General features: G+C 32.1%; 4 protein-coding genes across 4 annotated transcripts; all 4 read left to right on the plus strand.

The window, feature by feature from the left end:
• Positions 1-751: 751 nt before the first annotated feature.
• Positions 752-8,540, plus strand: LOC106757159. The gene is made up of 19 exons (XM_022779136.1): positions 752-995; positions 1,486-1,560; positions 1,672-1,787; positions 2,092-2,206; positions 2,351-2,479; positions 3,035-3,082; positions 3,447-3,649; positions 3,739-3,935; positions 4,044-4,336; positions 4,544-4,693; positions 4,793-5,212; positions 5,414-5,563; positions 6,194-6,266; positions 6,713-6,840; positions 6,934-7,134; positions 7,221-7,319; positions 7,404-7,520; positions 7,626-7,853; positions 8,067-8,540. Exons 1-19 carry the CDS (start codon positions 834-836, stop codon positions 8,229-8,231), a joined length of 3,069 nt encoding a protein of 1,022 aa, XP_022634857.1. The 5' UTR covers positions 752-833; the 3' UTR covers positions 8,232-8,540.
• A 1,274-nt stretch (positions 8,541-9,814) lies between these two features.
• Positions 9,815-12,837, plus strand: LOC106756808 (putative disease resistance protein RGA1). The gene has a single exon (XM_014639400.2). The coding sequence runs from the start codon at positions 9,941-9,943 to the stop codon at positions 12,536-12,538; it is 2,598 nt and encodes an 865-aa protein (XP_014494886.1). The 5' UTR covers positions 9,815-9,940; the 3' UTR covers positions 12,539-12,837.
• A 2,104-nt stretch (positions 12,838-14,941) lies between these two features.
• Positions 14,942-16,695, plus strand: LOC106757297. The gene is made up of 3 exons (XM_014639936.2): positions 14,942-15,062; positions 16,167-16,274; positions 16,357-16,695. The coding sequence occupies exons 1-3, from the start codon at positions 14,942-14,944 to the stop codon at positions 16,500-16,502; spliced, it is 375 nt and encodes a 124-aa protein (XP_014495422.2). The 3' UTR covers positions 16,503-16,695.
• Positions 16,696-18,304: 1,609 nt separating this feature from the next.
• Positions 18,305-20,182, plus strand: LOC111241369. The gene is made up of 4 exons (XM_022778965.1): positions 18,305-18,611; positions 18,728-19,354; positions 19,455-19,577; positions 19,651-20,182. Exons 1-4 carry the CDS (start codon positions 18,588-18,590, stop codon positions 20,107-20,109), a joined length of 1,233 nt encoding a protein of 410 aa, XP_022634686.1. The 5' UTR covers positions 18,305-18,587; the 3' UTR covers positions 20,110-20,182.
• The last annotated feature ends 674 nt before the right edge of the window (positions 20,183-20,856 follow it).

The following is a 20,856-nucleotide window of genomic DNA, read 5'->3' on the forward strand; positions in this document are numbered from 1 at the left end:
ATGAATATTTAAGTGAAAGGTTTATGAACTTTTGAGATAAAAATAAATTGTTTTACTAATAAAAACTTTTAAATGTTAATAATGTAAATTTAATAATCCTCAGAATTAGAACTCGCAATTTAATAATTATAAATAACATAGTGAGATTACATGTCTTGAAAATAAATTAAGAAAAAAAAAAGAGAGAATTGACAATGATTATGTTTTTCTTTGTTTAAATTGAAGGATAGACCACTATTTGTGAAGGGAGGGAATGTGCAAATTCTGATACCTAAATCTTGCTAATTAATCAATCAATAAATGGGATAAATAGAAGAAAGTATTGGAAGAGGAAGAGGAGGGAAATGATCCCTCACAAACCGTTTCATCAACCTGCAATTTTCCTTTCCTCCTCGATTCCACCTTTCTTTCATTCCAATCAATCTTTCAACATCACATTCTGTAATAGATTCACACCATCATTTCATTTCTCATTTTCATGTTTCAAGGGATTCCCCACCCTCCTCTTTCACACACTGGTGTCTTTCCCTCCTTCAATTTTACATTGTTTATCTCCCCAATGTTTTTTGTGACATTTTTCTCATCAAATTCTGATGTTATATTAAATTTTGCAGTTTCAGGTTCAGATTGATCCATCACCTGCAAAATTTACTACATATGTAGGCTTGTGGTTGAATTGAAGGGATACCCTTTTGATATTTTGGCCTTTCTTTCCCTTATGCATGTTCAGAATCGGACTTTTTTGAGGAAGGGAAAGAAGGCAAATTCTGAACCAAACTTGTTAAATTTTGTAACTTTTTTCATCATTTAATTGGTTTTTGGTTTTGGTAACAATGAGAAAAAAAGTCACTAATAAGGTCTCCGGTGTTATTTCCCGCCAAGTTTTGCCTGTTTGTGGCAATCTTTGTGTCTTCTGCCCTGCTCTGAGGGCAAGGTCAAGACAACCTGTTAAGAGGTATAAGAAGCTCATTGCTGATATTTTTCCTCGTAATCAGGTTTGTTGTTTCTTTTTTTTTTTTTTTCACTTAATTCACCCTTTTCGCTTTAGTTCCATGTCTCTCTATTCATTACATACTGTCATTTCAAGACTGGTTCATTGTCCAACCCATTTGTGTTTTGTAGTTCAACTTTTGGATCCTTGTATCCACAAAAACAACAAATAGTTGCTCATACACTTCTCCTCATTGTTGGTGTGAAAATCCTACTAGAGCACATATTGAACAAGCAAATAAATACAAACTTATTTTAATCTTGAATTGAGGTAGTTAAGTAGGCTAGTGAGGTTCAAGGTAAGTAAACAATCCAATTCAAGCACAATTAAATATGTGAAGTAATGCAAGCTTGATGTATATATTAACTAAAAGATCCATGCTTACATGTCAATTAATTGCCTTAGTTTAATTGACTTATTCATTCCTTTTGTGTTCATATTTGTCTCTCAAAATACCTACGACATTGATTTTACTTTTGTTTATGAGATGACAGGAGGAAGGACCAAATGATAGGCAAATAGGAAAACTATGTGATTATGCTGCCAGAAATCCTTTACGCATACCAAAGGTATATGCGACCTTTAAACAAAATGTTCATACAAGTTTAAATTTATTTTAATCATATATCTTGCATACATTGATTCTTGTTTATGTTCACTGAAGTTATATAATTTATCAGATCATGCAGGTCCTTGAGCAAAGATGCTACAAGGAGTTACGAAACGAGAATCTCCATTCAGCTAAAATAGTGATGTGCGTTTACAGGAAATTTTTATTTTCTTGTAAAGAGCAAATGTGAGTTCATATTTCTATAATCTTTACGCTTGTATATAGATGGATTTATACATGTCTGTTAGAGTATATCAGAAGTTTTTGGTAGTTCATCAGGTATATGTGTTAGAATCAATTCATAGTAATCTTTTGAATTGATGATAACACTTACTTTAACAAATTGTTCATAGAATTTCAATGTGTCTATTGAGAAATTTTGCACGAATTTCTAAGAGAGTTTTGTTTTGTTTTGGTAATCTTTCCTTAACCTTGTAAAGTTAAGAGATTTGAAAACAAGTTGTGAACTTATTTTTCTTTGTTGACACAGACCATTGTTTGCGAATAGCTTGCTAAGTATTATTCACACGCTACTAGATCAATCACGTCAAGATGAAATGAGAATTATAGGATGTCAAGTTTTGTTTGATTTTGTAAATAATCAGGTTGGTTTTAGTTTCTTCTACAATTACAAGTCTTAAGTTCAATAATTTGAAATTTATAATTCGATTTTCATTTCTTGTAACCTTCAGAGTTTTGACCAGAAAAACATATATGTAAGCCTATATATACTTTTATGAAATTTGCAGAATGATGGAAGCTACCTATTCAACTTAGAAGCTGTTATTCCGAAACTTTGTCTATTAGCCCAAGAAACAGGGGATGATGAAAGGGCAAGAACCAGTCGTTCAACTGGTTTGAAAGCACTTTCAGCAATGGTATTTATTTAATAATAGTTCCGCCACTGTTTTTATTATTAACTCCTTTATCGAATAATTTAATTCTAGTAATATCATCCACCTTTTTATAATGGGGTAGTTGCAATTTTGCTTTATAACTATTCCACATTCCAAATAAGTTCATGTTATCTTTGTATTTTAACTTCGATGATCCAATAGTTAATTCCTACTGTAAATCTAAAAAGTGTTTTTTTTTTCATTTTTAAAAATAATTTTATGGTCAATTGATATGTTTGCTTACCAGTGTAGTTCACAATTTTATTTTATTTTTATATTTTTCGTAATCATTAAAAGCTCGGATATAATCTGGGTTTCATATTGTGACTTAAATTTACGGTGGTAAGTATTTGTTTCTTTTTCGGTTCACTTTTTTGAGCTTACATACTTCTTAGACTCTGCAAAAGATGTTGGAATGGAATTGATTATTTATTTCTGTGGTATTTCCCTTTTTTTCAGTAATTTGTCTCCTTTCTTCAATTTTAGCATAATTTATACACACATCCTTTTGAATTAAATGACTATTTTGCTTTATAGGTTCGATTTATGGGTGAAAATTCTCACATGTCGGTTGAATTTGATAATGTAAGTAAATTTTTACTTTTCATTCTTATGAGTACTTAGTTTTGTAATATTTGCAGATATATATTGTTTAGTCTGCATCATGCACGTTCTTGCTCCCATCTTATGCAAAACTACATTTTATATGCTCACACTCTCTAAATCTTTATAAGATTAATTTGCAAAGAAATGTTGGTAATAAACCTAGTGTTAGCCAACATTTTAAATTGAATTTTTTTATACCATTTTTCTAGGATGTCGTAGTTAAAAGGATTAACAATTTATTACAATAGTTTGCATTATTATATGTTCATTACTAATGACTGTATTCTGAGATGTTATCTATAAGGGTATTAATATATTAAAATTTTCTATCTATTTATTGTAGATCGTTTGTGTTGTCTTGGAAAATTATGAAATTCCCAAGGACAATTTAGCAAATACTGATGATGAGGAAAAAGGAGTCGAGAATTCGTGGGTCGAAGATGTTATGGCCGATGAGGATGAAAACTCTCCTTTGCATGATGTCAAAACGAGGAACCCTTCGTGGACGAAAGTTGTTAACGATAAAGGCGAATTGATTGTAGCAATGTAATTATTTTTAGGATAGTAAATATTGGCAATAAATTTGTGCTATCTTGCACTTATCTCATGGGCTTAACATTCATAAATTTACACAGGGAAGATGACAAGAATCCCGCATTTTGGTCTGGGGTTTGTCTGCATAATATGGCCAACTTAGCCAAGGAGGGAACTACTATACGTCGTGTGATGGAATCTGTATTCCGGTACTTCGATAATGGAAACTTATGGTCTATAGACCATGGCCTTGCCATTTCTGTTTTGAAGGATATATTATTTTTGATGGATGATTCGGGTAGACTTACTTATTTCATGTTATTCTTCTCTTGTATCATATGATGTTTCGTTGATTGTTACTACATTTTATGCCTTCTCTTTCATTTTTTTGTGAATCTTGTTGCAGAGAAAAACACACATGTGTTGCTATCAATGTTAATTAAGCACATGGATCATAAAACTGTCCTTAAAGAACCTCATATGCAACTTGACATTGTTGAGGTCACCACTTCACTTTCCCGATATGCAAAGGTCCAACCTTCTGTATCAATAATTGGTGCAGTGAGTGATATGATGAGACATTTGCGGAGGTGCATACATTCTTCCTTAGATGAGTCAAAGATGTCCCCCGATGAAATAAACTGGCATAAGAATTTCAGAAGAATTGTGGATAAGTGCCTTGTAAAGTTGTCAAATAAGGTACACCAATTTTTACACAGTTTTCATTAAAGTTATAGTTAAACTTCACATGACAGCTGAACCAGAAATGTCTTGAATGACTAATATGTATGATTTTTGTTGTCATTAAAATGTGGTTGAAGTTATAATATATGTAGTTGTCACACAGTATTACATTTATCATAAGAAGTAAAGGAAGAGATCTAACCTTCTTCTACTCATGAATAGGTTGGAGAAGCAGAGCCGATTCTTGATGTTATGGCTGTGATGTTAGAGAACATCTCAGTTACCACATCAAACTCTAGAACCACAATCCATGCTGTAAATAGAACTGCTCAAATTGTAGCCTGCTTACCTTATAAGTCAAATCAGAATAAGGCAAGTAGTGGATATTCTTGGTGTTGTTCTTTCTTTTATGATTCATTGCTTTGAATTTTATGGATAAATTTGCTTATAAAACCTTAATGTACATCCCAGGCATTCCCTGAGACCTTGCTTCATCAATTGCTCCAGGCTATGGTCCATCCAGATCATGAAACACGAGCAGTAGCTCATCGTATCTTTTCTGTTATTCTTGTGCCAGCCTCTATGTTTCCTGGTCCAAGCTTGTCTATTTCTGACCGCAAGCCATCAAGTGTTCCACGAACTCTCTCACGAGCAGTCTCTGTTTTCTCTTCTTCAGCCGTCTTATTTGAGAAGTTAAGACTGGAGAAAGGTTCAAGTGAAAAATCAATTCAGTATAAAGAAAATAATTCTGGAGAGGTTGACTCAACTAATAGCAATGGTGGGATCGTAAACAAGTTAAAGTCAATGCATAATCGGGTGAATAGCATAAATAATCCTCCCCTACAATTCGAAGTTGATGAAATTGCTGCAAAAAATGATGATAAAAACTCGGTGAGTCTCACATTGATTAGTTTTCACTAATGATTTCATTATTGGAAACGTAGTAGTTAGATGACTAATTCTCACTTTTCCAATATTCGTATATGGGTGCATACAAACTCCCACTCTAACCACTATGTGCTTATCTTAAATTATCTTGAGGTTGAAGTTATCAGGGTTAACAGTGTTGATCAAATTTTCACTTGTATATAGATGGTTGCTGCTCTTAAGCTGAGTAGGGTTCAGATAAATCGATTACTATCATCAATTTGGGTACAATCTATATCTCCTAATAATGTGCCTGCAAATTATGAAGCAATTGCTCATTCATACACTTTGATGCTGCTTGTTTCAAGAGAAAAGGTGATGATTAGATTCTTGATATTGTTTTCTTTCTTGGTATATAATCTCAAAATAATTTACTTTTTTTAAAGGGGTCCTTTTTTGTGCTTTTTTCCCTTTTATTCATGAAAATGTGCATTTACATCATTATTTTTTATTCATATTTAAGTTTTTTAATGTTTCAATCCTCAAGCACATGGAAAAAGTAGGGAAATGGATAAAAATAAAGATGGAGAATTTGGAATAAAATGTTCCATTGCATGGATTGGTTATTGATGGTGTTAAACTTAAGCTCCTATTTGTGGTCTACATCTTTGATGTAATATCATCATCTTTTACGTTGCATTTTACTTTACTCATCTATTTCTCTATAATTATTTATATGTCCATAACAACTGTAATGCGATGTCTATTTTTCATATTATATTTGTGAATGTATTATGGAATGATAAGGTCCATCATGTAACCTAAAGTTGTAAACTATTCACCCAAAGATATAATATGTATGTAAGCATTGCTTTAGGATCTTACAGTTAAAATGGAGAAATGGTCAAGGTCGTGTTGTGTATAGTATTTTCATTCTTTCGTTTTAATGAACGGGACTTTCTTTTCCTTTTAAATTACTTTCCAAAATTACTTTGCCTTTTGCAGAATTCATATCATGAGTTACTGGTTCGAAGTTTTCAACTTGCTTTTTCTTTATGGAATATTTCTCTAAAGGAAGGTGAGTTATTCATATTATAGTTAAATATGATAGAGAATCCAATTGGGACATGATTGAGTTTTTCTGGGGTCCTTTAATAGTATTAGTAGATATTACATATCTTTTACATCCTATATTTATATTGGACAACAAAATAATCTTTTCTATTACTAAAACTATATATTATACTCACACTTACAATTTATCATCTGTAGTTCAAAAGACCTTATTAGTCTTTTTCTTTTCCTGCATAATATTGAATTAAGTGGTACTGTGCTTCTAATAAACATTAGCCAATAATTTGTAGCTTGGAAATTGTAGTTTGGTGAGGAGTCTTCGAAACAAAGTAGCATATGATCGTTCATTTTATTAGAAAACAAACACATCTTCGAACAGGAATGAACAAGCTTACCTTTGTTGTTGGAATGTTAGTCCTTTCAGCTCTTAGTTCCTAATTTATATTGTAGGGTCATTACCACCATCTCGTCGAAGATCACTCTTTACTCTGGCTACTTCAATGATTGTGTTTTCTTCAAAAGAATACAACATTGACCGTCTTGTCAAAAGTGCCAAAGGAGTGCTTTTGGATAAAAAGGTAGTGTCCGACAAAAGTTGTCCGTCGCTTTACCTTATTATTTCTAAATGTTTTCACCATATAACCTTTAATGTTTTCATCAACTGAATTCAGATTGATCCTTACCTTCAATTAGTTGAAGATTATAAGTTGCAAGTTGTCAACTTTCCACCAGAAAGTCTAACCATCATCTATGGATCTAAAGAAGACGATGATAGGGCCACACAAACGCTTTCCGAGTTATTGGGTTCTATTAACGAAACACGAGAAATCTTTGCTTCTGAAATCATTAAGTGCTTGGAGATGTTTGCAAAAGTAAAACTTCCACTTGTGTTTAGGACTGTCAATAGATAAAAACAGTTGTATTTCTGGACATCATGAACCTTTTATCATTTATGCAGGCTGAATTATCTTCAATTAAGGAACAACTGCTGGAAGACTTTGCACCGAATGCTATAAGTGAACTTGGATCTCAATTAACAGTGAATATGGCCACAACGGTGACTTAAATGGATTTCTTTTTGGAGTTAATAAACTTATGTACTTTCCTAATTACGATTGACAGTTAATTTCACAACTTACAGGGTGCTTTAATGGCTGACGACTTCACTTTTGAACCATTTGAAAGTCAAACTAAACTAAATCATGCTTTATCCGTAGAGGTCCCTAGTCTTCTAAGTGCTAATCAACTTATAGACCTAGTACGTGACCCCTTCTTTATTGTTGTACATTTTTGTGTTCTTTGGATTGTGTTTTAAGTTCTTCTATTAATTACACAAAAAAATGGCATTTCACTATGAATGTAGGCTTCGGAAACACCTAATCCAGCTGGGAGGATTTCTGTATCAACCGCATCTTTCATGCCATACAATGATATGGCTGATAAGTGTGAGGTGCTTTTGATGGAAAAGCATAGGATGTCTAGATTGATGAGTGCCCAACAAAAGCAAGATAGTTTAGAGGACTCTCTTCTGATGAATCAAAATAACGTATTGAAAAACATGGAATCCTCTAACCAAATGGATTTCCAGAAGGTAATTCCTGGAGTTAAAATTTCATGCTTACATTCAATTACTACGTATGCTTGTTTTTGTTTTTACCTAACAAAAGTTTATTAAATTATCTGCATAAAAATGTATGGCTGTACATCAACTGTATGACATTATAAATGTACCTTGAAAATAGCCTTACCCTTCATATACACATACGTTTGAAATGACTATCTAATTAAGTTATATAAAATGCAGGTGGGCTTTCCTCCCTTTGATGATAATGTTGGTGTGGATTTATACAGAGGAACTTCTGGTGCTCTTCCAATGTTGTGTGCAACTGAATATCAAACTCTTCCTCATTCTTTCCAACTTCCAGCAGCAAGCCCCTATGATAACTTTCTAAAAGCTGCTGGTTGTTGATCTTGTAGTTATGCTAAATTACACACTTTACAAGCTAGTAAGAAATTCATGACGAAGGAAGTGAGCAGTGGATCGCAAAGGGAAGGTTTCTAATAAGAACTTTAATTTCACTGGTGGACAAGGCAAAGATATATCAAGAAATATTAGTATTCTTATTCTGATCATATGTTCAATTTTGATACTTGATTCTGTATAAACTTTCTTTATTAATTGCTATGTTGTCCACTTAGGCTTCATACTAAGCAGCCGTTGTAAAATGCAGAGTATAATTTCAGTCTGCATTTTGTGTTCACTATGATCTAATATTTACTGTTAGATTGGATAAACTTATTCATAAGAGTATGTAGAATAAAAATAAAAAGTTGTGTAATTTAAAATTAATTCATAAACGAAACCATTTATAAAAATGATTTTCGATTATATTTTTTTCAATCTAATTTATAACTAATGAATACATTAATTTTAGTTAAGGAAGATGTTTTTTTTTTTTCATTTTTTTTCTTATTTTCTATATTTTAAAAATGTTTTATAAAGAAGTTGATAGAAACGAACTGGTATAGAAGTTAAATACTGAATTTAATTCACTGGTTTCCCTATTTCTGTCTGTCTCCATAGCTACCTTAAAAACAGTTATGCTTACCATCTAACTAACATTAAAACTACCAACCTAATTAAAAAAACTGTCAACAATTATTACAACAGCTATCTTATTTTCTGCTAACCCTGCATAACATTAAAATCGGTTTATCTTCTTATTCAAAGAATAGTACTAAAAAAGTTATGTTAATAGAATTGCAAAGATTAAGTTTAGTTAATTTTGGTTGGAAACGGAATCATAAATTGAAATTAATTAACTGTGTTTGTCATTGTAGTAATAGTAATGGTAGTTGAGCAACTGTTCTTCATTAGTAGTTAAATTAAAGATATAATATAAAACAACGTTACAACATAATAATGAATACTCATTTTTTTTTTTTAATGATTTGTTGATTTTAACTGATTGATCAGTGACACATACCATACATACATAAGGTATTTTTGAATTTGGAATATAAAAAAATTTCAAAAATAATGTTCTGAATAATATTTTCAAATTCAAAAAATACTTTATGAAAAACTTGTTTCAATTTTTTTTATATTTCAAAATGATTATTCTAGAAAGTATTTTAAGCCTATATAATATGAATTTCCTAATTAACAATAGACTAATCGATTTAATGATGGGCCGTATGAACAGTTGGATTAAATGGATCGACCAGCACAATTAGCAATTTAAAAAGCATAAATTAAGCATAGAATGAAGACTATAATATTATAATCATGAATTTGATTCCCAACTTAGTCAATAAAATATTGTTTTGTTCATCAAAATATTACTCACAGACAAAGACTTTCGCACTAATGACAATTAGTCCGACAAAAAAATTCGGTTCATTTTGTGACTTTTTCCATTGTAGACCTAATCATACATATAATATGCAATAGAATTATATGGCTCAAAATATTGTTTAATCGCAATTGGGATATCAATGTATGAATTCTCAATATTAATACGGTTTGAAGGTACAATTTGTCTTCTTCTTTTTTCTTTCGTTTTGAGTTGGATTAGAAAATACTTTCAGAGTTGGAATCCATTCATCAACTAAGTTGACTTAAAAACACTATTTTCCCTACCCATCTCATCTCTGCCGTTTGTATTTCAAACTACCATGGCGGAATCATTTCTCTTCAGCATAGCAGAGTCACTCATAGCGAAGCTTGCTTCTCATGCTTTACAAGAAGCTTCTCGAGTGGTGGGTGTATACGACGATCTTCGAAACCTTGGAAAGACTCTCTCTTTAGTCAAGGCTGTTCTGTTAGATGCTCAGCAAAAGCAAGATCACAACCATCAACTTCGTGAATGGCTCACTCAACTTAAAATTGTCTTCTCCGAAGCAGAAGATGTTTTGGATGAATTTGAGTGTCAAACACTGCAAAACAAAGTGGTCAAAGCTCATGGTAGCACCAAAGACAAGGTAAGTCACTTCTTCTCCACCTCTAATTCACTTCTTTTTCGCTACAAGATGGCACAACAAATTAAATATATCAACAACAGACTAGACAAGGTTGCAGCGGATAGGCATAAGTTTAGTCTTCAAATAATTGACGTTGACACACGTGTTGTTCATCAGAGAGATATGACACACTCCCGTGTGAGTGATTCAGATGTAATAGGAAGGAAAAACGATAAAGAAAAGATCATAAAACTTTTGATGCAGCAGAATCCTAATGATGATGATACAAGTCTATCTGTTACCCCAATTGTGGGGATTGGAGGCTTGGGAAAGACTACACTTGCAAAGTTTGTGTTCAATGACAACAGGATCGAGGAATGCTTCCCATTGAAGATGTGGGTGTGTGTTTCTGATGACTTTGACATTAAGCAACTTATTATCAAAATCATCAATTCTGCCAATGATGCAGATGTTCCTCCTCACCAACAGAATTTGAACATGTTGGACTTGGAGCAACTGCAAAACCAATTGAAAAGCAAACTTTCCGGTAAAAAATTTCTTCTTGTTTTGGATGACGTATGGAACGAAGACCGTGTTAAATGGGTTGAGTTGAGGAATTTAATCCAAGTGGGTGCAGCAGGAAGTAAAGTTGTAGTGACCACACGCAGTCATTCGATTGCTTCCATGATGGGTACAGTTCCCTCTCACATTTTAGAAGGTCTTTCGGAAGAGGAGTCACTGTCTCTGTTTGTGAAGTGGGCATTTAAAGAAGGAGAGGAGGAAAAACATCCTCACTTAGTAAATATTGGCAGAGAAATTGTGAAAAAATGCAAAGGGGTTCCACTGGCAGTGAGAACGGTAGGTAGTTTACTATTCTCGAAATTTGAGGNNAGTGAATGGNAATATGTGAGTNNNANTGAAATCTNGAATTTGCCTCAGAAAAAAGATGACATTTTACCTGCCCTTAAACTGAGTTATGATCTCTTGCCATCCTATTTGAGGCAATGTTTTGCATTGTTTTCCCTTTATCCAAAGGATTATNNNTTCNNTAGTNATGAAATANCTGNGATTTGGGGGTCACTTGGACTCATTGCACTACCAAAAACGAATAGGACACTTGAAGATGTGGCCAATCAATATTTGCATGAACTCCTGTCAAGATCCTTTCTCCAAGATTTTGAAAACTTTGGCACTTCTTACAGTTTTAGAATACATGATTTAGTGCATGATCTCTCCCTATTTGTTGCGACGGATGAGTGTCTACACGTGAGTTTCAACATTCAAAATATTCCAGAAAATATTCGGCATCTGTCTTTTGCTGAAAGCAGTTTGTTTGACAATTTAGTGATAAAAAAATCAGCAGCTGTGAGAACCGTACTGTTTCCGAAAGGTGCAGTAGGTGCCGACGGTGAAACTATACTAAATACGTGTCTGTCAAAGTTCAAATGCTTGCGAGTTTTGAATTTAGATGGTTTGACATTCGAGACTTTGCCCCGTACCATTGCTAAGATGAAACATTTGAGATATTTGAACATTAGCAATAATCGCAAGATTAAGAGACTCCCCGATTCTATTTGTAAGCTTCAAAGTTTGCAAGTGTTGATAATTAGCGGATGCATAGAGCTGGAAGTATTGCCCAAAGGATTAGGAAAATTAATCAATATCCGTCATTTGTTGTTTAGCACAAAGCAAGTTGTTTTGCCTGTGAATGAGATGGCCAAATTGGGGTCGCTTGAATACTTGAGTGTTACATCATGCCATAATGTGGAGTCCATCTTTGGAGGAATAAAATTCCCTTCTCTTAAAACATTGTGCATTATGAACTGCCAGAGTCTAAAGTCAATGTCGCTGGATGGTCAAAATTTTCCTGAATTAGAAACATTGGTTGTTGTGGCCTGCGATAATTTGGACATGGAACTGTGGAAGGGTGATCATGAAGAAGAAAGTCCGAAGCTGAAGTTAAAACTTGTATTTTTTAGCAATTTATCACAGCTGGTGGCATTGCCTAAATGGGTTCAGGAAGCTGCCAACTCCTTAGGGTGCTTGATTGTTTCAAATTGTCACAATATTGAAACACTTCCAGATTGGTTACCAGCTCTGACTAATCTGAAATCACTTCATATAATAGGTTGTCTAAATTTGGTATCTATCTCAGATAACATTCATCTTCTCACTGCACTTGAAATTTTGAAAATTAGTGGCTGTCCTAACTTATATAAAAAATATGAACCTAATGTTGGAGAGTTTTGGCCCAAAATATCACACATCAAAGACATTGTGATTTATAAACCAAAAGAACCTAAGAAGAATTAGAGGAAGAGCCAGACAGTCGGAAGCCCCTTTTCTGGATGTGTATTCATAATGTTGATTTTCTTTGTGTGGTTTTCCAGTTTTTCTGTCGTGAAAATTAGTTGGAGCCAGTAGTTAAGGCATTTCAATTTAGAGAGACCTCCATGATATAATTTTGTAATAGTGCTATATTTGTTATTTCTAACTGCTTTGTTTTGTGGATTATTGATATTGATGTACTCAACTTCAGTATTTCCGTGACCTAAATATTGTCTTTCACTTGTGAAAAATAAAAGTAGAAGACATGTATAGAAGTCTGAATATTAGACTACTTTTGCACTATACCTTATGGCTTTTTTATTTTAGAGTTTGCATTACTAGAACTTTTAATATAATTTTTGTAAAAGTTTGTTATCCAGATATTTTATCTTTTACATTTTATTTCCATTAGTTACTGTAATTTCAAATAGATATAATATTCTTACACTTTTTAATTTCAAATAGTGTGATTTAAAAAAATATATATTATTTGTAAACTGTTTATAAGTTATTTATATAATTTTTAATTAAATGTAATAATTGAATTAATTAAAATAAATAATTCATATATAAATAAAATAACGATTAATAATATTATATATTTTAAGAATAATTAGTAAAATATTTTATTTTAGTACATATTTTTTTTTTTACAAATTTAATATGTATATTTCAGATGAACCTTGAAAATAAAGTTCAATCTTAAAAAATAATTGACTTTAATTGTTATTTATTCATTTAAAATCTCCGAATGCTTAATATCTTTCAAAAGTTTTAATGTTAATTATTCACCTTGAATTTTATAGTCAAAATATACATTAACTTAAATAATTTCTTCTTCACCAACTATTAAAGATAAAACAAAACTATTCACTTATTTTACTGATTAAATTTAAGACAAAGTATTGTTTTATCATCAAAAACATCATGACACATCATAAAAAAAATCAAGACAAATTCAACCAACCAAAAAGAAAATAAATATAATATATTATTTTCAATTAAACTATATTGTGGGATGTAAATATTTTTTTGACATTTTATTTAAATTCATATCTCTAAAAAAGAAACAATGTCCACCATTGAGACTTTTTTTTAAAAAAAACATAAATACAAAATACGGACTTTTAAAAAAAATAAATAAACATAAAGATAAAATACAATATCTCTACTCATTGAATAAAATTTCAATCTTCTAGATTTGTTATCATTTTTTAACACAACATTGTTCACTTCTTACAACATATTGTCAAAACATAACTCTATCACAAAATTTAGTATATAAAAATAAAGCAAATACAAATAAAAAAAGCATAAAGAAAAATCATTTCTGAAAATAGAGAGAAAAATAAGATATAATATATGTGTAGAACATTAAAAAATAAGAAAAGTTATTAAATGAGTAATAGTTGAGTGAAATACATTTATATTTATTTGATACATATTATATTTTTCTAAAAAAAGAAAAAAATAAAAAGTAAAAAAGAATAATATCAAATGTAAAAATGAAAAAGATATAATATTGAAATAAAAAAATACAAATAGAAAAAAAAAACATAAAGAAAATAATTTCTGAAATAAGATATAACTATCTTGTAGAACATTAAAAAAAATAAGAAAAGACAACATTACAGTTTTTTTATATAAGTAATTTAAATGGACAATCTTTTACTAGTTTAATGTGAAGACTTATGGACTTCAAAAAATATGTCATCGTATTTTTGTGTTTGAACTAAACTATTATTTTAAAAAGTATACATATGGAGTCACATGAATAATGTTTTCCTCTTCTTATTTTTTTCATAACTATGAATATTATTATAACTATAATCATGTTTTTAATTTTATACTTCACAAAATGGTTTCTGGAAGACAAGGATTTAGAGAATGATCAAGAAAGATTGTAGAAATATGATTTGCAAGGATAATAAGAATGTGTAAGGCACAAAATCGGGTTTAAGAAATAATAATCCATACTAGATCCACAATAAATATATATATATATATATATATATATATATATATATATATATATATATATATATATATATATATATATATAAAATACACGTCTAATTTGTTTTCTTGAAAACTTATTTTCAGAATATATTTTTTAAAATTTAAATTTAAATATTTCGGAAAGTACTTCATCAAATATTATTTTTTTTAGAATACTTTTCGTAATGACAGTTTTTTTAACTTTCAGAAAACAGTTTTAGAATATTTTTTAAGCTTCAAAAAGTATTTTCATGAAATTTTCAAATTTTAAGGCAATCTAAAAATAGTTTCTGGAAAAATAATATTTTTAAAAATATAAAATATATTAATAAATCTGGAAAGTATATATAAATATCAACTGACGTTGAAAATAGTTTGGGCTGTAGAATAATGGGCCGAGTTGGTAAAGTAGCCCGGCCCATATATGTATTGAATGCAGAAAGTGAAGTAGAAGCGTTCTTGTTTCTCTTCTTCCATTTCGTTCTTTCGCTCAATAGATCTCGAGTTTCAGGTACGAACCCTAGACTTCTTCTCTTACCTTTTCGATTTCATGCCTCGCATGAATTTATCTCAAATGTCTTATTTTTTTTTTCTCGTTTAATTTCTGCGCTTCTTTATCATCTTCACTGGGTTGATTATCTGAAAATTCAATAGACTCCAATTAGGACCGGATGTAACTTTTTTTTTTCGACTTTTAATTTTTTATTACTTTATTCAACCAATACATGGCACAATTAGGGATGTGTTGCCTGTACCAAATTTACATTTTCTGCGCAAATTTGATTTCAATTTCAAATTTTCCCCTTGAAATTTGCCTAATCTCCTGTAAACTGGTTTCTGTGAGAATCTCTTACCTTCTCTATTCTTTCTATGCTCAGTGGTTTCAATGAAGAAGCTTGTTTGCTTTCTCGTGATGGACTTTATCATGTAAATACATCAAATCATAACGTCTTTTACATAATCGCCTAACCTGTAGGCTTATTAATATTTTGGATGATAGGTCTTAAAAGTTTTCCCACATGCAATTCAAGGGTTTTGTTCTTACAACTTTCGGTTGATGTATCATTCCATATGATTTGACTCCTCACGGTTTCTATTTTCTTCAGTTTTGTCATGTTAATCCATTCAACCATCTCCTGAAGCTAGCATTTTGGGTTTATTTATATTTTTTTGTTGTGGGTTGCTATCTAATATCCTTGAGTCTCGAGTTGTTCGTTTGTTTTGTTAATCTATACAACAATCTCCTTAAGCTAGCATTTTGTATTTGTTTATATCTGTTATTGAGCGTTGCAGTCTAATATCAGAGTCTCGAGTTGTTAGGTTGCTTAGCATTTAAACAGCGTGTAGTTTTTGTCAAAGGGATTTCCACTGCTATATTCACGAGTTTGTAAGATTTTGGCAATGTAGTTGCTTTACCACTTTAACCAACACGCTTTCATTCATTTTTTTGGTGCCTGTGTAGTGTAGTTTAGTGTGAAATTCCACATTGATTGTTTTTTGCAATTTTATTGTGTCGTACAATCTGTTTAATTGGATAGGAATGATTTCTCTGCCATTCATGTAGCCGTTTTCTTTCGATTTTGAATTTTGATTTATTTATTCTTTTGTTTTTTAGCGTATTCTGCAGTCATGTCAACCAAGTATATCGTTTCTGCCATTCTTGGATCGTTTGGAATTGCATGGGTTTGTGATTATTATGTTTCAGAAAAAAAGATATTTGGAGGTGAGTAGAGTCTTCCACCTGAAACAATTTGCTTTCTGGCTTTGTTTTTAGAGTGTGTAATTCCCCTAACTGATTTCTTCAGGTAGTACCCCTGGCACTATTACAAACAAAGAGTGGGGGGAAGAGACTGACAAAAAATTTCAGGCATGGCCTCGTACGGCTGGTCCACCAGTTGTGGTGAATCCCATAACTCGCCAAAATTTCGTCGTCAAGTCTCGCTCTGAGTGATAATTTTTTGTTCATGAATTTTGAGTTAATTGGTGCACACCTTGATCATGGGAATATGTTCCCGTAACTCCTCCAGTTCAATTAGTGTTTCTATGTTTTAACGTAAATGTTTACTTGCTTAATAAAAGGTTATTTAAACAAAATGGATTGATTAATGCATATTCTTGTATTCAAATTCTCTGTTTAGTCTCTACCTTGGTATGAATGTGAATCAATGCGTGAAATTATGTTTAGCAGAGGTATTCTAAAAAATATTACTAGTGGTATATGCTACTATCGGGTGCATTTAGCCACTGCCATTCGGTGAGAGCAATCAACTTTGGATTGTTTCCCCTTGCTTTAAAATTACAAGTGCGGTGTTGAACGTATAGTGGTTAATTGAATTTTTCCATGTGCGTGGAATTGTTAATTTATTAGTTTGCATCATGGTCCATTCTCAGTAATTTGTGAATCTCTCACCAAATCCGAGTGAGGGTGTTCTGAGAGCAAGTTTTAGCTTTATTCAGCGGTAAAACAACACGCAGAAAACTCATTCTTAATATGATTGTGTGGAAAGACAATTGCTGATTTACTTGATTTCTGGTCTTTTTGCTGGCTTTTAGAATTTATTGTTGGGTTGCAGCTGGAGAACGTCGCCCTTTGACTTGTCGAGATGTGATAGTGTTTGGGAGGAAAAAAATTGGATGAGATAGAAATATATAAGAATAGTAGTGAATTGAAATTGTTAAGAAATGAAAGAGAAATATAGATGTTTGTTTTAAGAAAAATTGGACAGAGTAAAACAAGTATTTTTCATATAAAGACTGATTGTGAAAAACTGATAACTGAAACTGATAAAGAATGTTCGGGACTTGTATCCAGGATAATGCAGTACTTTCAATTATCTAAAGTCGTAATAAAATTAAAAGAATATTTAACAAAAATGTATTTGTCGTTGGTTTTGTAATCATGACCGTGATTGCACTTTATTCTCTAGAAGTGCATTTCCCGAATTTAGAGTAGCCAAATTAATTATACAAAATTGGGAATGTATTATGAATAATTTGAAAACAAATTATTTGATGAACCAGCCATTGGTTAACACGTGTTTTTTTATAACATCAGGAGAAAACATACGTGTCATTTTTTAGTTTAAAGTACATCAATAAAATAAAAAATAAATAATGAATCATTGAAAAAAAAATGACATGTTGGTTCAAAATATTATAAAAAAATTTGTGTTAAAATATTTTTTTTCTAAAATTTGTTTTTACCCTAGTGATATTATATTAACTTTATCTTATAGTTTGACAACTGAAGTAAACAAAAACAAGTATCTAAAAATCAATATTATCTCACAACTCAAATATAAGGAAAAAAGTCACAAGAATTAAATATGGATAAATTTCAATCCTCTAAACCTTATTTATGCTACTATTTTAAAAACTACTTTTATTTTTAGATCAAACGTAATTTTTAATAAAAATATAATTTTCGGACAAAATATATCGTTTATTATATATAGAAACAATAATATTAAATAAATTTAACTACTATTCTTGATTAACATTGAAGTAATTAGTTTTACATATAATTAAGTCCAAATTTATATAAGTTTACTAGAATTACACAGTTCGACATGAACTAAACACACGTGCAATGCGAAAATCATGTCACTTTGTATCAAACACCATGGTGCTTCTGGGTGGACATGCGTATGTATAATGGAAGCCGAGATTTTGACACTCCTATTTTGACACAACTTTAATAACGCCACATGTCACCTTTCTATTGGGCGAAATTTTTAAAAAAAAAATCAGCATTTTGACGTCATGCAGTTGGAGAAAATTTTAATAATTTATTTCCATCTTTGCCCTTCAGCAGAATCATGTGATTGTAGTTATGTTTCTTCGTGTCTTCATCCGAAACCACCACTTCTTCCGATACGTGATTTTTCTAGGGTAACGGTGTTGGGAAATCGTTTTGGGTTTCTTTTTCCGGCATTTGAGTGTCNTTCGTGGTTGGGGTTGCAGTGGAGGCTTTCGTTATCGGTGTGGGTGTGGCGTTCATTGGCTGTCGTCATTGTTGGTGTGTTGGGCTTGCGAAATGACGACTTCTTCGACGACGAGGGTAAGGGCATCGTACTNTGGGTGTCATTGTTGATGGTGGGGTGTATGGATTTTGGGTTTTGTATGTCTTTTATGATTTAGGGTTTTTAAGTTTGGGTTTTTGCAATGTGTGTGCAGTTGACGGTTCGTCACTCAGTTTCGACAAAGTTCATCTCTAGTTTGAACAAACGTTTGAGTAAGGAGCAGCGTGCATTGATTGGCGGGACTCTGTTTGGGTGGTTTTTAGATTTCACTGGTAATGTTAAAGTTGGTAGGAAAATGTTGAGTGAGTTAGTGTTTAAATGGGTTGATTCAAGCAGTGGTTTCTTAATTGCAGACAAAGTTGTGCCTATGAATGAGAAAGATATTTGTTTAGCTTTGGGTTTGAGTTTAGATGGGAAAGAGATAGATTTAAAGCTAGAAATGGGATGTAGTAGCTGTGTGAAATACATTGGCAATAAAACAAGAGATTTGACTTTGCTATACAAATGTTTGATGAAGAAAGGAAAAAGCATTCCTTGTGCTCCTTTTTGTAGCTTGTACATTTTGGTTGGTATTTGTGAGATATTAATTCCACAGCGTAATGGAAAAGTGTTTCCCATACTATTTGATATTGTTGATAATTTAAATGATTTGGGAAAATATTGTTGGGCTAGTTTAGTGTTTAGATGTTTGGTACGTGGTTTGAACAAAGCTTCAGATGCATTGAAGAAAGGAAAAGCTACAACGAACGTTTATGTCAATGGTTGCATTTACATGTTGCAAGTAAGTTTTGTTTATTCATTGACGGAGTGGAAATTCAATTTGGTGTTATTGCTTCCATTAAGTTTTTGAGTAACAGTTAACATTATATATTTTTGTGTAGGCTTGGTTTTTTGAGAAATTGATACCTCCCAAAGGTCCTATAGAAAAAAATCCAAGAATATTGCATTGGATGAATTTGAAGTTGGGAGACAACCTACTAACAAGAGCTTTGGAAACTGGTGTGGTAAGTTGTTTGAGTGTTGACTGTTATCATTAATAAATGTTTTCTTAGTGTGGTTTTAATTTTTCAATTTCAGGTTAATGTTGATGTTGGTAGAAGGAAGGATGAGAAAGACTTCAAGGATCAAGCAAAAGGGAAAAATAAAGATGAAAAGGCATCAACAAAGAAGGAACTTAAGAAAAACCGCAGAGAGCGGTTTATGGAAACTTTACACGAGCAACAAAGTCTTGTTGCAGAACTTAAAAGGAGGGTTCTTGTGTTGGAGGAAGAGGTCGCATTCGAGAAACGTAGACGAAGAAGACCACAGGATGGTGGAGACAATGTGCCACATGAAGAACCGTCCATATCCCCTAGAGGCATGTCCCCAGGAGGCATCAGTTCGGGCGGGATCCCGTTGGGAGGCCAATCCCAACAGAGCATGTCCAGTAGTCGTCCTGCAATGAAGACATTTGTGAGGATGGGGTCACGAAAGCGTTACAAGAGTAAAGCGCTTAGGACTCCTTATGTAGGATTGCTTAGGAAGAAGTTAGACTGAGATTTGTAAATATTTTTGTACTTATCGTCATATGCAGATTGTGTAGCATGAACAATTATTTTGTAATGTGGATTGTCTTTTCTTCAAGGTTGTAAACATGGAAGTTGCCTTTAATAAGATATTTGCATTTTAAATGGGATTTGTGGTTGTGTTTGAATTATTAATCAATGAATATTGTCATCAAATGTAGCATTACTGGATTTCAATGATGAATGAAGCAAAGGTTTGTTAAATATCACTGATTGGTGGATTTTGGTTGAATCTTGTTGGGTTGGGAAGGACCCCACCCTTGGTGAGTCCTCACAACAGCAACGTAAAGTGATTCTGCAAGAACAACTGTTGTAATCGTTTACAACTCAGGTGTAAACGATTACACAGAACAGAAATACATTTTTGGACACAAACCTCAACCTAGGGAGCCATGTTTTTAGTCACAGGGGACCATGTCAGAAATTGAGGTTTTTTTACAAGTGCTTGAACTGTTTTGTTTGGCAATTTGTGGTGGGAGAGATGTTGTCCTTTAGTTTGAACCTTCTTGGGTTGGGAAGGACCCCACCCTTGGTGAGAACTTACAACAGCAAAGGAAAGTGATTCTGCAGGAACAACTGCTGTAATCGTTTACAACACAGGTGTAAACGATTACACAGGACAGATTTGCTGTTTTGGACACAAACCTCAACGTAGGGAGCCATGTTTTTGGTCTCAGGGGACCATGTCAGAAATTTAGGTTTTTTTACAAGTGGTTGA

Source organism: Vigna radiata, chromosome 3, assembly GCF_000741045.1.
Source record: "Vigna radiata var. radiata cultivar VC1973A chromosome 3, Vradiata_ver6, whole genome shotgun sequence".
NCBI lineage: Eukaryota > Viridiplantae > Streptophyta > Magnoliopsida > Fabales > Fabaceae > Vigna > Vigna radiata.